The 17,169-nt window shown below is 42.8% G+C and overlaps 1 protein-coding gene across 7 annotated transcripts in view; it reads left to right on the forward strand.

The window, feature by feature from the left end:
• Afg1l (AFG1 like ATPase) overlaps window positions 1-17,169 on the forward strand; it is a 154,905-nt gene that overhangs the window by 84,638 nt on the left and 53,098 nt on the right. For all 7 annotated transcript variants that reach the window (XR_005881848.1, XR_005881847.1, XR_005881850.1 and 4 more), the window contains one exon: window positions 12,775-12,857. Coding sequence is in view for 3 of the 7 variants with exons in the window: in XM_040758263.1 (XP_040614197.1) it covers window positions 12,775-12,857 (83 nt within the window). In the remaining 4 variants the exon portion in view is untranslated. The remainder of the gene's footprint in view (window positions 1-12,774; window positions 12,858-17,169) is intronic.

Consider the following 17,169-nt stretch of genomic DNA (forward strand, 5'->3'; position numbering starts at 1 on the left):
AAGCCACAATGATCTGAGATGCTTTTGGCTACTTAACCCACTTTGCATATTGTACCATTTGTGGGATAAAGTAGCCTTTTATGCGTGAAGTTGATTTGAACTCTGAAAGGCAACACCTGAACATCTCACAAAACTGGATAATTATGGCTGATTGTGTTTTTCAGGTATAGGTCACAGGAAACTCATTTGGGGTAAAGTATGTACAAAGCTAAGAAATATGCAGATTTCCTGTTGTAGGATTGTGTAAAAATTATTTACAGTTAATACTTGCATAAAGGTTAGAAAGGTTGATGAAGTGATATTTAGTTTTGCTTTCCTATTCACTGCATGTCAGAATGTAATTATGACTGATTCATGAAACTGTCTTAGAAACGAACCATCTTTATTAAAATGCTGATCAAGATAGGAGCTGACAGTAATAAAGAATAGAACATTTTAGTCTTGTTGCTTTTGAATGATTGCTAATTACCCCAGAGGTCATGTATAGTGCTTGGTAGGATTCATTGACATTATTTCTTTTAAGTCTGCTGTTTCAACAACATCTGAGCATGAAGACACAAACTGTGCACAGTGAACAATAGTTTGGCCAAGTTCTCCAGGCTCTAAATGCCGAAGACATTTGTTTTCCTACTATGTGAATTTAGTTTTTCTCTGTCAAAATCATAATAATACTAGGGGTGCTTGTGTTCATTTGCTGTTGACTGTGTTTATATCTACATTTCCCATTTTTAAGTTGGTCTCAGGCTATGGAGACATTGTTATCTCATAATTTATGTAAGCATATACAACTAACAAAAGTCACAACATGCATTGGCCCATAAGTTAGAATCCGTAGAAAGGACTTATCAATGCATAATTAGAATATACTCTTGCTATCAATAGCTAGTGTTTAATTTACTTTTTGTTTTATTAAAAAAGAACTTTGTCATTGTCTTTAAAGATGTGTAGGAATCTATATATTCTATTCCTTAGCCCATAATGCTTGGCAGGAGATGTATATTAGCAAAATTTGGTTATCAGATTAAACTCTTTATAATATTTAAAGTAACCTTTAAAATTCTTTACAACCCAAAGTAGTAATGCATATGTGCATGTGTGTGTGCATGCATGCGTGTGCATGTGTGTATACAAACCACACAACCATCCCAATCATCTCACATATCCAAGTATTTTCTGTATAACCGAAAAACCAAGAGATTGCAAAGGTCATTGTTAAATTGGACTCAGTGATCATTATAAAAGGCATAAAGCTGGGAGGAAGGGTAAGGAGTGGGTCAGGGGGAATTGGAGGACTAATGGGATGAATATGATCAAAATGTATTGCACGTGTGCATGAAATTATTAAAAGAGTTAATTCAACTTCTCTCTCTCTCTCTCTCTCTCCCCCTTTCTTTTTTTCTTTCTGAAAGCTCTCTTTGTGAGCGCCTGGCTCTGTCACTGACTATGTCAAGTCCCTTCCTTACATCTTGAGATTTTTTTTTCACCTACAAGTGATGGGATTGGACAGACCCTCGTAATGCCATGATGTCTTAAGATCAAGTTTAGAAGCTTACTGTAATTATTTTTGGCTGTGTTGTATTTCTTTTCTGAGCAGGGTTCTAAATGTGCTGTTAAAGCCCTAAGCTAGCTAGTCTACCAAAGTTCAACTGTCCCACATGGCAAATAATGTACCTTGTGAAATAAAAGAAAGTGATATTTTGATTTCAGCATGCATTTTTAGGTGCTTACTTACTGGAGATGCTAATATTGCTGATACGTAAGTCCTGCCATTAAAGAAATTAGGATGTTATAGTACAAAAGAAATACCAACAAGTAACTATAATATAGGAAAGTACTATACTGTACTACAGAGAGTAGGAATGATTAACTATTCAGGGGCGACGATGCTACCAATGGTGTAAAATGCAGCACAGTACATAAAAAAAAATCTCAAAGCTTAAAAGAATCCACACCCTCTTTGCTGCTGGTGATCGTGGAGGACAAGGGCAGCACAGGAACTAAGCGAGCTCTCAATGGTTTGTGGGTTTGCAGACGGAAGAGTGACAGTCCACACGGCTTCCTTCTTTCTGTCTGCTGCTTACCAGTTCACACAGACCCTGGTCTGGGTGATGGTACTCCAGTTGGAACTAAGTGAAGGTTTCCCTGTGAAAACTGGATAAGACTTAAAGGAAGAAAGGGAGATGGAGGGTGAGCTAAAAATAATTAGAGTGTATATGTCAGAGGTTACTTGACCTAGAGCTAAGTAAGTTAGGAATAGAGAGACCTAAGAAATACAGAGCAAGGCATATGTAGCAGCTCTTTCTGAGGGGGCAGCAAGAATGAACAATAGTCTAGGTTGTAACCAGAGGCTTAAAAAGCCCATTGAACATGGGAATTCCTAATCGTGTAGGAAGGCTGACTGCCGAGGGAGGCATATACGTGCTAAGTACACTGTGATTTGAAGAGTGTTCAGAAATAACAAACTACAGTATCTGGGGTAGCACCGGGATAGCCTTGGATAATGCAGACAGACATTGGGCCTCAAAGTCATAGCATACCAGTCTCTACTAATGAGCCAGTATAGAAACATGCCTTGCCATGTATGCTCACAGGGTGTGAAGGGGTTTTGGAAACACTTGTCTCACAACCTAGTTATAGCCTATAGTTAGCTGAGAACGATATCTGCTGCCCTTTTCCTCATGATGGCACAGCTAGTTGCAGAACTGGGATTAGAATCCAGCCTTCCTGTTCTTTAATAAGAGTTCCTTCCATGAAACCATGTTGCACAACGTGTGTGTGTGTGTGTGTGTGTGTGTGTGTGTGTGCATGTGCTCATTATATTTGCTTATGTCCTACATTACCACCTTTGGGTAGAGTTAGTTATTTGCATTGTTTTACCAATTGGGAATTCTTTATCTTTGTGTGTAGATGTGTAATCTGCCTTATTCATCTAGCTGTGGACTCACACATGGTGAGCTGAATGGAATGAGACTCAAAACTTGTTTTTAGCTAATAGCTTAAAATTATTCCTCAGTTTCTTTTGGTAGGAATAACTATTAGGTTGACTAAAGTTGCCTCTATTCATCTTCAGATAAAAGCACTAATGAAAACGGCAGAGATAAAAATGGGCAGATGAAATGAAGAGAGAGAGGAACCAGAGTTTAGAATTCAGCATAAACTCTTGTCAATCAAGTCCACAGGGATGAGCAGAGACCATTTTTGTTATTGTTGTTGTTGTTTTGTTTTGTTTTTCGAGGCAGGGTTTCTCTGTGGCTTTGGAGGCTGTCCTGGAACTCACTCTGTAGACCAGGCTGGTCTCGAACTCACAGAGATTCATCTGCCTCTGCTTCCTGAGTGCTGGGACTAAAGGCATGTGCCACCACCGCCTGGCTGCAGAGGCCATTTTTAAAGCTAAATATTTTCTGGGATCTACTTTTCTTCATGATTTCAGTGAATGATTGTAAGAATTGCGTGTTGTGAGCTTTGCACATTCCTAATAGAGCCAGCAAGAGTATTATGTTTTATTTGTGTATGGCTGGCAAGTTCCTTCTTGCCGTGGTTATTTGTACAGAAAAAGGAAAAATTCTTTAGGTAAATTTCTGGTTGTGAAAAAAAAATCTAGATTTTTCAAAGTGACATATATTCTGGGAGGTTCCTGTCACCTGGAAGATGTCTTGTAGACTTTATTTTTGTGGGAGAAAATAAAGGTTAGTTCTGTTTTTGGTAGGACAGTTATTGTGAAAAACTGTATTGGGGTACATGTTTGAACTTCTTTACACCCTGTCGTATGTTATTTGGTCTTGTGTTTTGCTGTCAGGATTGAGGACACTAGTTTTCTTGGATAAAGCAAACAGTGGGTGAGCAGTGGAGTATTAGTTACAATTGTATATTAACATAGAGCTGGCAATGTGTCATTGTGACTCTAACAAGATGGCAGCTGTCAGCTTTTTCTGACGTCACTGTTAGGGTACAATACATAGAGAGCTTGAAGGACTCTCTTGTAAAGTTTCATTGGTGGAAACAAATGTATCCTTAGCTTAAGAGTCTAGCCATGATGTAGTATATGCACATAGGTGTGTGTGTGTCTGTCTGTCTGTCTGAGAAAGAGAGAGTTTACTAAATAACAGAAGCTCCATTTACCTCTCTTCCTACCCCGTTTTCCCCACTTTCCACTCTACCTCATTGCTCCTCGCCTCCTCAGGAGTCCCTAGGGTGGCTTTTGAAAGTTGTACCTGTCCCTGGTTCCAGCCTTCTCCTGGTTCACCATCAGGATTTCTTGGCCAGGATGAACTGAAATCCCTCTGAAACCAGGAGCCTAACTAAGCCACCCCCCTTAAGCTGTTCCAGTTAGATATTTGCTCCCATACCTGCCTTGGACTTCCTGTTGTTCACATTTGACCAAAGGACATTAAAGCATCATTCTTCTAAGTGGCAGCAAAGGACATACAAGTGTCCGGGGTGTGAGGACCATCTGGGTGAAGCTGAGGCACAGTGCACGGTGACGCCAGCGCAGTCCCTTTAGAGGCTTGCTTTGATTCTCTACAGTCTCTCACTGTCTTAAAGATAGTAAGTTCTGTATTTTATGAGTGCAGATATTTTTAAAATGTATTTATTTTTATTAATTCTTGTATGTTTTGCCTGCATGAATTTAAGTGCACCACATGTATTCAGTGTCCTCAGAGGCCAGAAGAGGGTGCCAGATACCCTGGAACTGGATGAAGGTTGTGAGCTTCCCTGTAGGCCCTGACAGCCGAACCTGGGGCCTCTACAAGTGCTCTTAACTGCTAAACCATCTCTCCAGCACCCCCTAAATATTAGAAAAGAAGTAAGTTTATCTAAGAAGGAAGAAAGACAAAGTAAATCATTAACATTCCAAACAAGACCTCTAATAGACTACAGAGCTGCTCCAGGCTGATGTAGTAGACTACAGAGCTGCTCCAGGCTGATGTAGTAGACCACAGAGCTGCTCCAGGCTGATGTAGTAGACTACAGAGCTGCTCCAGGCTGATGTAGTAGACTACAGAGCTGCTCCAGGCTGATATAGTAGACTACAGAGCTGCTCCAGGCTGGTGTAGTAGACCACCTGGCTGCTCCAGGCTGGTGTAGTAGACCACAGAGCTGCTCCAGGCTGATGTAGTAGACCACAGAGCTGCTCCAGGCTGATGTAGTAGACTACAGAGCTGCTCCAGGCTGATGTAGTAGACTACAGAGCTGCTCCAGGCTGATGTAGTAGACTACAGAGCTGCTCCAGGCTGGTGTAGTAGACCACCTGGCTGCTCCAGGCTGGTGTAGTAGACCACAGAGCTGCTCCAGGCTGATGTAGTAGACCACAGAGCCGCTCCAGGCTGATGTAGTAGACCACAGAGCTGCTCCAGGCTGATGTAGTAGACCACAGAGCTGCTCCAGGCTGATGTAGTAGACCACAGAGCTGCTCCAGGCTGATGTAGTAGACCACAGAGCTGCTCCAGGCTGATGTAGTAGACCACAGAGCTGCTCCAGGCTGATGTAGTAGACGACAGAGCTGCTCCAGGCTGATGTAGTAGACGACAGAGCTGCTCCAGGCTGATGTAGTAGACTACAGAGCTGCTCCAGGCTGATGTAGTAGACTACAGAGCTGCTCCAGGCTGATATAGTAGACTACAGAGCTGCTCCAGGCTGGTGTAGTAGACCACCTGGCTGCTCCAGGCTGGTGTAGTAGACCACAGAGCTGCTCCAGGCTGATATAGTAGACCACAGAGCTGCTCCAGGCTGATGTAGTAGACCACAGAGCTGCTCCAGGCTGATGTAGTAGACTACAGAGCTGCTCCAGGCTGATGTAGTAGACTACAGAGCTGCTCCAGGCTGATGTAGTAGACTACAGAGCTGCTCCAGGCTGGTGTAGTAGACCACCTGGCTGCTCCAGGCTGATGTAGTAGACCACAGAGCTGCTCCAGGCTGATGTAGTAGACCACAGAGCTGCTCCAGGCTGATGTAGTAGACCACAGAGCTGCTCCAGGCTGATATAGTAGACTACAGAGCTGCTCCAGGCTGATGTAGTAGACCACAGAGCTGCTCCAGGCTGATGTAGTAGACCACAGAGCTGCTCCAGGCTGATGTAGTAGACCACAGAGCTGCTCCAGGCTGCTGGAGTAGACCACCTGGCTGCTCCAGGCTGATACAGTAGACTACAGAGCTGCTCCAGGCTGCTGGAGTAGACCACCTGGCTGCTCCAGGCTGATATAGTAGACTACAGAGCTGCTCCAGGCTGATGTAGTAGACCACAGAGCTGCTCCAGGCTGATGTAGTAGACTACAGAGCTGCTCCAGGCTGATGTAGTAGACTACAGAGCTGCTCCAGGCTGATGTAGTAGACTACAGAGCTGCACCAGGCTGATGTAGTAGACCACAGAGCTGCTCTGGGCCTTCAATCCAATTCAAAAGTCTTTGCAGTCTAACAGATCTTACATTGTTCAAAAGTTCAAAGTTCAAATCTTTTCTGATGCTACCTGTTGAGTCCTTCCTTGTCAAATCAGAACCGTGAGTGACATATTTCCAATCCATAACAGCACAGAGCAAACATTCCCAACCCCGAAGGGAGGGACTGGAAGACTACAAGAAAAGATGGGACCAAAGCAAGACCAAAACTCAGTGGGGAGCAGGGAACCCCCGTCCGTCCTTCCATTCCAGCATCCGGAGCTCTCTGAGTTATGACTTGGGATGAAACGAGCTAACTGCCCATCTCTAAGGCCCTGACATTTGCAGCGCATGTGGACCCTCTCTTGCGCTGGCTCTTCTCAGGCTGGCCTGGGATCTCCCCCATTTTGTTACCTCCTTTTCAATTAATACATATTAATTATTCATAATGAGCTTCATCATGACATTGCCGCACATGTAAATGATTTCCATTCAGAGAAAGTCCCCGGGCTCCTGGGAGAATACTTCTGCAGTGTTTGGCTGGAGTACTTTATAGATGTCTGTTAGGTCCTTTGACCTATGCTGCCATGTAACTGTAACGTTTCTGCTTGTTTTGCTTGAATGGCCCATCTGTTGTGATAACTGAGTCCAGAGGTGACCCACCATTGCTGTGTTGGGATTAATCTGTGACTTTGTATCTTGTAGAATTTGTTTTGTGAAGTTGGGTACACTGGTGTTTGGTGCATGTTTGCTTAGAATTGTAATGTGATGGGTCGCTCCCGAATCGTAACAAGCGATTTTTTAAAAACTCCCTTCTGGCCAGTTTTGGTTTGGGTCTGTTTCCCAGGTATTAGTGTTGCAAAGCCTGCTCATGTCCTAGCTCTGTCTGCTTAGAACACCATGTTCTGTAATTTTCCTCTAAGGTAGTGTCTACCTTTGATGAGGGAGAGGATAGATGGGTCCTGTTTTTAATTCAATCTGCCAGGCTATGTCTATTGTTTCAGGGAATTTGCATCATTAACATTCAGGGTTACTACTGAAAAGTGTGTGTTCATTTTAAAAGGCAAGAGAGATTCTGAAACTGGTTATTGAGAAGTCAATTCTCTATATTGCAAGATAGAAGACAGATTGGACAGATAGGTAGACAGACAGAGAGATGATAGATTAGACAGACGAATGGAGAGATGATAGATTAGATATCCCCGCAACAGGGACTGTTTGCCCAGGGTAAGAATATGCTTGCCTTCCACGGACAGCAGCAGCTTCCTAAGGAGGCTGCACTGATGTACACTCACACCAGTGGTATGGTTATCTGCCACCGGCATGTAGAGTTACAATTAAACCTGTCTGTTTGTTAAGTTCAGAATCCCACTATGTAGCAAGGGATAGATAGCCCTGATTCATTACTTAGCCCACATTGGCTCAATTTGGTGATCCACCTGTCTCAGCTTCTGAGTGCTGGGATCACAGGCACATACTGGTTTATCATTGATTCCAATGTGTGTATGAATGTGTCTGTGAGGTAGGGCCCTCAAACGGAAAAGAAGCCCCTTATGAAGGAGTGAATTCTGTGTGTTTCCACTACAGAAAGCCCCCAAGTCAGGCTGGCTTTGGTGGTGGTGCTGGAGTCAGGTTCTGACTGCCTTTGGGGATGTGAATGGGCTGCTGGGGCTGCAGAGGCTCTAGTGATATTCTGGTTAGACTGAGTGAGACGCTGTGCTTCATGTGTTTGCATTACATCTTAATGATGAAAGGTAAACTACTTAGAAGTTTATGTGTTTACGGTTATAATCACGTTGCTGGAGAGATGGGCTCCGTAGGAAAGAGCGCAAGCGAGACCTAGTTTGGATCTTTGGTACCTACACAAAAAACTGTGTGGACTCAAGTGCTTGTGACCCCAGCAATGTGGCAGATGGCAACTGGATGGCCAGCAGGACGTGCCACCTGGAAACCAGCAAGCCCCAGGTTTGGAGACAGACCGTCTCCGTGGAGGAAGCTGGACTCACAGAGGAGGACACACAGCATCTTCATCCGGCCTCTGCACAAGTATGCACCCCACTCTGGTGCTCACACTCCCCCCAGCAAACACGCAGTCTTTAGAAGCATCAGGACATGGTTATCTTAAATGAGACAAGCTGTTGGAGTATAAAGGTGCCTCAGAAAAATGGAAGATACCTCACCTTTCTGTTCTTGGCTCAGTTTCTCCCTTGTACTTGTCATTTACTTGTGGGAATCTGTTCTTAAGATAAAAATAATATAGTATGTCATAAGCCTTTGCTGTATTCACACCTGTAGTTATTTTATTCTCATAGGCATTTTAAGACATCAAAAATAACTGAGCTTAGAATCCTGTATATAACCATCTGTTTCTCATTATTGTTTGAGGCAGACTCTCTAAGTAGCTGAGGCTGGTTTCAAGTCTCTGACTGCTGAATTATAGGCATGGGACACTGCATCTGGGTTATGCGGTGCTGGAGACAGAACCCAGAGCCTCCTCCATGCTGGGCAAGCACTCTACCAACTGAACTACACCTCAACCTGTGTGTGTGTGTGTGTGTGTGTGTGTGTGTGTGTGTTTTAAGATTTTTTTTGTCTGTGCACCACCCATGTGCCTGGGCCCTCAAAGGCTAGAAGAGGGCTTGAGATCTCCTGGAACTGTCACTGTGAGTTCTGGGTGGGGATTCAACCCTCTGGAAGAGCAGCCAGTGATGCTCCTAACAGTTAACCAGTGAGGTATCATATTCCCGGGCCCCCATTATTTCTTTATATCTAGAAGAAACATGAAACATGTAAGTTATTAGCAGACTTTTTTTTTGAGACAGGGTTTCTCTGTATTGTTTTGGAGGCTTTTGGAGGCTTGTCCTGGAACTCACTCTGCAGACCAGGCTGGCCTCAAACTCACAGAGATCCGTCTGCCTCTGCCTCCTGAGTGCCAACATCTGGCTTTCAGCAGACTTTTTAAAAAGGGAAATAGAAGATTTGCTTTTTAAAATTTTTATTTTTATTTTTGGAGACAAATTCTCACTATGTAAGACCTCAGAGACATCTGCCTGTCTCTTCTTGAGTGCTGGAATTAAAGGTGTGCGGCCACCATGCCTGGCTTACTTCTGTCCTTTAAATAGTGCTCAAGGGTGTGTGTTTAATAGTAAAAATGGATCACAGGTTTTAGTTCAGGAAGATAAAGTTTCAAGAAGAATTAAGCAATGGGACTTAGAAGATATTTTATTTTCTGGAACAGGGTAGTCTCATTGTTTTTTGTTTTGTTTGTTTGTTTTTTTCTTTTTCCTGGTGCTAACTAATGGGTAAAACAAGCCAAAGCTCTGATGGTTTTCATCCCTCAACTTTTATTTAACAGTTACCTAGGTAACAGAAACTCAACTTGTGCTGTTTTCCTGCTTCCTTTCTTTCTTCTTACACTAAGCTGTTAATTTTAAAATAAAATGTATTTTTCAGTCTTTTCTTTAGAGATTAATATGTTGTGGTTTATAAGGATTTTCTTCACTGAGTTTGTGGTTCCTTTTTTCTAACTGGAAAAGAACTAATGGCTGTCTTCTTTTCAGTCCCCTGAGAGGACCTAGGGCTTGGTACATGTTAGGCAAGTGCTGGACCCTTGAGCTCTGGCCCCAGCATCAAACTGGGAATGAAGTAGAAGCCACAGAACATAACTTTGTGAGGTGCACTGTCCCCTAAAGAATAGTCAGAGTTGCTATAAATATGACAGTAGATCTGAGGACCATGTCAGTTGCTGAGGTAGTGACTTTACTAATATATTTTGCTTTCCAAAGCCAAAGGCCTTTGACTCATGCTGTCTGAAGTATGCAGTCTCCTTCCTTTGCTCCCCCAGATCATCCTAATTGCATTCTCAGATTTTTAAATTGTATTTGTCCTTTGTACATAAATACACAAACTATTTGGAAATAAACTTCCCTTGGAGGCTGATTGGTACAGTGCTTATGCATGATGCCCGTGCCCTCAGGAGGTCATGGGGCTTGAAAAGGTACCCAGAAATTAGGGAGTTTCCGAGAAACCAGACCCATTACATTCATCCTCAACTTGGAGATGGTATAGCCTTCACCCTTTTGTAAATGGCTTTGAAGAGTAGACCAGGGGACGTGCAAACAATCTGAAAATTTGATGTTTATTTTTCTCTAAAAATATAAACTGTGAGTTAGTCTTTTGCAGACAATTAAGAGCTCGCATCCCAGGCTTTGGTTACTGTTCTGAGCTGCTGATTAGGTCTTCCTGGTGGTGATTACTGAAAGCACAAATGCAATCATTTGCTGCGGCTTAATCACTCACGTGTTTGGGAAGTTAGTTATCCAGAAGGAGAAATTGAAGCTTGTGTAACTTCCATTAGCCTTATTTTTAATAGCAAAAAAAAATTAACGACAGAAAAAGTGAGAAAAGGAGGAGAAATTATGACTAAATCAAGAATACTGGGTCATACAGGATACAGTGGTTGAAGAGAGGTGCGGAACCCGGCAAATACACTGTGGTGAGCAGACAGGTTCCGCAGTAGAGGGAGCAGATGAAGCCCGAGGCTTCCTCAGGGACTAGGACAGACGAAGACTGGCTCTTTCATTGGGCACGTTCTTCCTTTGAGCTGGTGCCTGACCCTCACTATCACAAACTGAAAGGACGTGCTATAAAATGTTCCTTGACACAGTCTAAAAACTCTGCTGCTCAATGAGTGTGTATGTTTGTATGTATGCACTCGTGTGCCCTCCATCCACAAAGCCCACTAGTACAGGGAGGTGTTGCAAAGTTCATGAGTGTTGTAAAGAGGTATTTGGAGTGAGTATGCATGCATGTGTGCGTGTGTGCGTGCGTGCGTGTGTGATTTATATGTACTCATGCAGCCAGGAGGTGGGGAATTATTAGGGTGAAGGAAGGATTGGTGATACAGGATGACTCCGGATGAAAGGAGACTCTGGAACAGGAGAGGATGCTGAAGACAGGATGAGAAGAAGGGATGAGGGCAGTGGCAAGTGTTTGGAAATGAAGGGTGGATCTGCAGAAAGTACCACTGTCGTGTGGCTTTAAACGTCACCACAGATGTCTGACCCAGCTCTCGAACCAAAGATCCATGAAACGTTTTTTCTGGTAGCTTCCACCTTCTTATTCCAGTGTAATGGCAATTGGCTATTGGTTTTTTTGTTTGTTTGTTTTTTGTTTTTTGAGACAGGGTTTCTCTGTGAAGCTGTGGCTGTCCTGGAACTCACTTTGTAGACCAAGCTGGCCTCATACTCAGAGAGATCAGAGATCCACCTGCCTCTGCCTCCCTCCACCCCGCAAGGGCCGGGATTAAAGATTTGCACCACCACAACCTGATGGCTGAAAACTGGCTATTTTAAGAGTTAAGCAGAAACTCAAATGTAGGTACTTGAAGAAATTTACTGACAGTACAGTTTTGGCAGTTTCAGGAAAACGTAATGCAAAACTTACTTTTAAATTAAATTATTATTTTATTGGATTTGTATATATTTAATATTGCAACTTCAGTTTTATGAATCTTACATGAATTAGTTTTGTTCTAAGCTCATATAACTTCATTGGAACATCTCAGGAATTATATATATGTGCATATACATATATATAATTATATAAATAATAAAGGTATGTGTGTATACATACACACATATATATGCAGAAAGCTTATAATTCCAAGTCATTCCTTGTTTCTTGTTTGTTTGTTGGATGTCAGAACCATTTCTCCAAAATGTTTATGACTTTTTTTAAACAACAAAACATGACAAAATAAAGTATAAGATAAAACAAAAACCATTGCTTCAAAGTTGGACAAGGCAAACCAACAAAAGAAAAAGAGGCCAAAAGAAATCACAAGAATCAGAGACTGGCTGGTTCACATACTCGGAATCCCAGAAGTAGACTGGAAGCTATAACATATGTGTGGGGACCCGTGCAGGCCCTGTGCTTGCTGCCCCAGTCTCTGGGAGTTCACAGGAGCTCTGCTCAGTTGGTGTAGAGGCCGTGTTCTCCTGGTGCCTCTGGCTCTAACACCCTTTCTGCCACTCTTCTGCAGGGTTCCCTGAGCCCTGGGAGGGGGGATTCTGATGGAGACATCTCATTTAGGGCTGAGTGTTCCGAGAACTCTAATGTTTGGCTGCTGTTGGAGGAAGCATTTCTGATGATAGCTGAATAAGGCACTGATCTATGAGCATAGGAGAATGTCATTAGGAGTCATTTTATCACTGTCGTATTTATTATTGTTGTTGTTATTATAGGCCAGCAGTATTTGGTTTTACTCTCGGTCCCCTGGGCTATCTTGTCTATGGTTCTTGGTCACCCAAGCAGTGTTGGGTATGGCTTCCATCTCATGGAGTAGGTCTTAAGTCAAATCTATTATTTGTTTTAAAAGGTGTTTTCTATGTTTGTACTATAGGAATATTGCAATACGGTCCAGCTAGATTCTGGGATAGATTATCGGAAAAGGGAACTCACTCCTGCAGGAAAACTCTACTACCTGTAAGTGTTTTCTATGTGTATGTGTTTAATTTTCCAAGCTTATAATTTAATAACTTATCAGGAAAGGATTAAGAAAATCAGAACCTGAAAAACTACTTCTGAATTTCATAATTCTTAAACAAAATGTTATGATGTTAACTTCTTTATACTGCCTTAGCTATCCATATTCGCATCGTTTCTAATGTGTGATTGGGTGAAATCCTAATTAGGTTTTTGGGGAGGAGATGACAGATGGTTAGGAAGTAATGAGTGTCCCCTCAAAAGAGGCTGTGATATTAAGAGAGTATCTTCGATGTGCTAAAGGAATTAATTATTTGTGGACATCTTCCATCTCCGTCCCCCCAAATTGTTGCTATATTTCGTCAGACAATCTGTCTGTATTTGCTGTTGTTGACTGACTCCCTTGCAGAACTGATGTAAAATGTATCCCATATGCAAATGAAACCAGGGTATCTCCTGAAGTTTTTTAGAAGCTTCTCCTGTGTAGGAGCAATTTATAATAATAGATGTATTCAGCACATGCAGCCAACGCTGAGAAAACAATACGGTGTGTGTGAAAATGTCACTTGTGAGAACCCCGGGAAGGAAAAAGTGCTCTGTAGATGCAACTGTTGTCTGTGTCTGCCGACCGTGTTCTTTCAGCATGTGTGGGCTCTCAGGGACTGCATCATGGGCCTAAGTGTAATTTAACTAAAAGGCATGTTGCTGGTAATTTAAATTTTGATGACAACGTGCATATGAGAGGTTGAGGAAACTTCTTGTCTTTGCCGCCTTGTAAGCAGAAGTACTTACTGTTTTTGAAGCAGAAATTAGCCAGGAAAATCACATAATTAAAATTGCATACTTTACAACATCCCAAAGGGACTGTTGCGCCTTATATTCAGATTCCCACAATTGTTACAGAAGCGTCTTGTCTCCCCGTAAGTACTTAGTCTCTAAAGTACTTTATAATTTAAAACAATTCTCCCAACACCATTGTCTGTTTTTGCCTGGGTGCTTTTTTTCCCAGATTATTTTATCTGGAGGATTCCTGGGTCTTTCATTTTTCTGACTTGTTACCTATTTCTTGTTGTTTCAGATATGCAGTATTTATCAATAAATAGCTATTTCTTTTATTCTTTTTTCAAAGGGAGCAGTTCTTATTTCCTGTTTTTAGGTAAAGAACACAATTATGGAAGAATTAAAATATTTCTTAGTGAGGAATTTCTTTCTCTTTCCTTCTATCTTTGTTTTTTCCTTTTTTTTTTTTTTTTTTTTTTTTTTTGAGACAGGGTTTCTCTGTGTAGCTCTGGCTGTCTGGGAGCTCACTTTGTAGACCAGGCTGGCTGTGAACTCACAGAGACCCGCCTGCCTCTTATTAAATGTGTGTGCCCACCACCAGGCTTGTGAGGAATTTCTTAAGTGAAGAAGATGGACTGGGGCATGGGTCAGTCAGCGAAGTGCTCACTGTGCAGGCAGGTTCCCAAAGCTGGGTGAGGCAGCGTGCATTTATTAACCCAGAGCTAGGGAGGTAGAGACGGCGCCCTCTGTGCTCACTGGCCAGCCAGTGTAGTTGAGTTAAAGTTCTAGGTTCAGTGAAAGACCCATCCTCAAAAAACATGGAGGAGAGCAATGATTGACGAAGTCACCAGACACTGACCTCTGGTTTACACACACACACACACACACACACACACACACACACACACACACAGAGTACATACACATGCACATGTGCACATGTACACGCACCACATACATGTTTGAATGCACACAAACACAGACACAAACAGGCGCACACACTGCACACACCACACACACACATACACACATGTGCTCACACACACACACACATACATGCACGCATGCAGGCACACACAGCACATGCTCACATCTGCATTATGAAGTCTCTGTCATGGTGCTAACCCAGTCTCAGTAGAGTTTCTTGTGGTGAAAAAGCTGCTTTTGCTGAGAACATAGACATTTTCTTTTCTCTGACCTTACCCTGGGGTATCCAGTGCTCTTCCTGATAAAACCAGGTGATTTTATTTTATTTTTAAACTTAATTACATTTATTTATTTTCTTGTGTGTGTGTGTGTTCATACACACACTTCCATGCATTCATACATGCATCCCATGGCACATGTGTAGAGGTCAGAGGCAGCTTGTGGGAGGCAGCTCTCTTATTCCTGTGTGGGTTCTGGGGACCAAACTCAGGTCATCAGCGTTTAAAGCAAGCACCTCTTAGCCTCTCAGCCATCTTGTCTGCCCACAAAGCAAGGCAGTTCCAGCACAGGGAACCTAGTTCCATTCCTAAGACATGCAGTAGGAGAACACAGACTCATGAAGCACCTCAGTGTCCAGGGAACCATGAAATACGGCAGCACAGGAGGCTCAGGGTGCACCCCGTATCCTCTTGCATGAGCCCTTGGGTAGAAGTAAGAGAAAAGTTCTTCATGGCAGAGAAAAAGAAGAATCCCCTTAGGTCTGCTTTAATTGGATTTCTTTGCTCTTTCTTTTATGGTATGGGAGATTGAACCTAAGATTCCACAGACACTGGGCAAACACTATTCCTCTAAACTGTCCCCCAAGCTCTGTTATTTACTTTCTATTTATAGTTTTAAAAGCTTTACTTTTGTTATTTTAAATTATGTGTATGGATTTGTGCTGGAGGTGGGTATAGGCGTGTGAATACAGGTACCCTGTAGGCCAGAGGTATCAGATCCCCTGGGGCTGGAGTCATAGTGGTTGTGAGCTGCCTGAAATGGGTGCTAGGCACCACATTCAGGTCCTCTGCTACGGCAGCGCATGCTCTGAGCACTCAGCATCCCTCCAGCTCCTACGCTTTTTGTTCTGAGACTCCCATTCAGTGGTTGGGCCTTGGAGTCCCTCTGAGACCAAGCAGGTCTTGAACTTGCAAACTTACTACCTCAGCCTTCTGAGTAGCTGAGCTTACTGGCCAGTGCCCCCAAGCCCAGTTTATCTCACATTTATAGAAAAAGTTTCTACATTCTCCCTTGTGTTATTCTTTTGCCCTGTTAAAATATGTTTTTCATTATTACTCTACAGGTAAAATCTGGAATCTGTTTCTGAATATGTGGATCCAGACCACTCCCTTGTCAATTTTACTAGAGTTCAAATGTCTGCAAAACAGAAGCTTCTCTCTAGGGGGCATCAACTACTGTTGGATTTCTTTACAAACAGAATCCCATACACGATCTTTAATTAAATAGAAATATTCAGATGAGGTGGGTGCATTCAGGGTGGTGGGACTGATACTAGAAATATCCATTAACTCTGCACTTCATGTTTGCAAAGAATGGAAATGTTCCAAGCTAGAACCTGAATAATACTAAAAATCACCAGAGATCTCATCCAAACAACCTGCTTAGCTGACATGGAATAATGTCTGTCATTCAGAATATTGTCTGCTTCCTCAGAACTGTTCACACAGGCATTGCCTGTTTCTGCAGTCCTGTCGAGTTACAAGTCTTGGGGTATGGTATTTGTTTATTTGTGCGTATGTGTGTTCAGTGTGTGAGTGTCCATGTGTGAAGGTGTGCTTGTGCCACAACACATGTGGAGGTCAGGGGACTGTCGTGGCTATCAGCTCTTGCCTTTTGCTTTGTTTCAGTCGCGGTCATGTTTGTTTCTGTGCTGCATACCCCAGGCAAGCTGGATTCTCCCAAATGCACCTCCCGTGTTGCTATAGGAATACTGGAATTATAGGCACATACCCTCATATCCTTTCACACTAGGTTCCAGGGGTCCAAACTCAGGCATCATGCTTGTGCAGCAAATCTCTTACCCTTTAAACCATCTGCCCGATCTTTCTAAGAAAGTTCCAGAGACTTTTGACTTATCCCAAGTAGTTTTCGATCTCAGTACAACAAACTTAGAGTAGTCGTCGGTGTTAGCAAGTTGCCAGCCACAGAGAGCTTGAGTGTAGGTGCTCATATATATGTCCGCCTGATGAAAGCATACAATCGTTATCCATCCTGCAGTAGCTGCATTTTTACTCCTCAGTTTCGCCCTGGATGCTTGGAGACTAGGCATCAGATGGACCCCTCTGTGAGAAAGGTGACAACAGTCTGTGCTGTGTTAAAACCCAGGCAACTCCATTAAGCTTTGGATTTCCCATTTGTATCTGGTAGCCACTTGGAACACTGACTCATTTTGAACCTTATGGAGCTTGTCAAGCATGACCTGTCTTATGCTTTCCCAAGAATTTACCTGCCTCAGATGAGCTCTTGGGGGCTGGTAGCAGATAGCTTATCATTTTATATATGCAGTGAGCACATCTTTCCAGCAGGAGGTGCAACTATGGAGGGA

The sequence above is a fragment of the Mesocricetus auratus genome, unplaced genomic scaffold, assembly GCF_017639785.1.
Source record: "Mesocricetus auratus isolate SY011 unplaced genomic scaffold, BCM_Maur_2.0 Super-Scaffold_100018, whole genome shotgun sequence".
In the NCBI taxonomy this organism is placed as follows: Eukaryota; Metazoa; Chordata; class Mammalia; order Rodentia; family Cricetidae; genus Mesocricetus; species Mesocricetus auratus.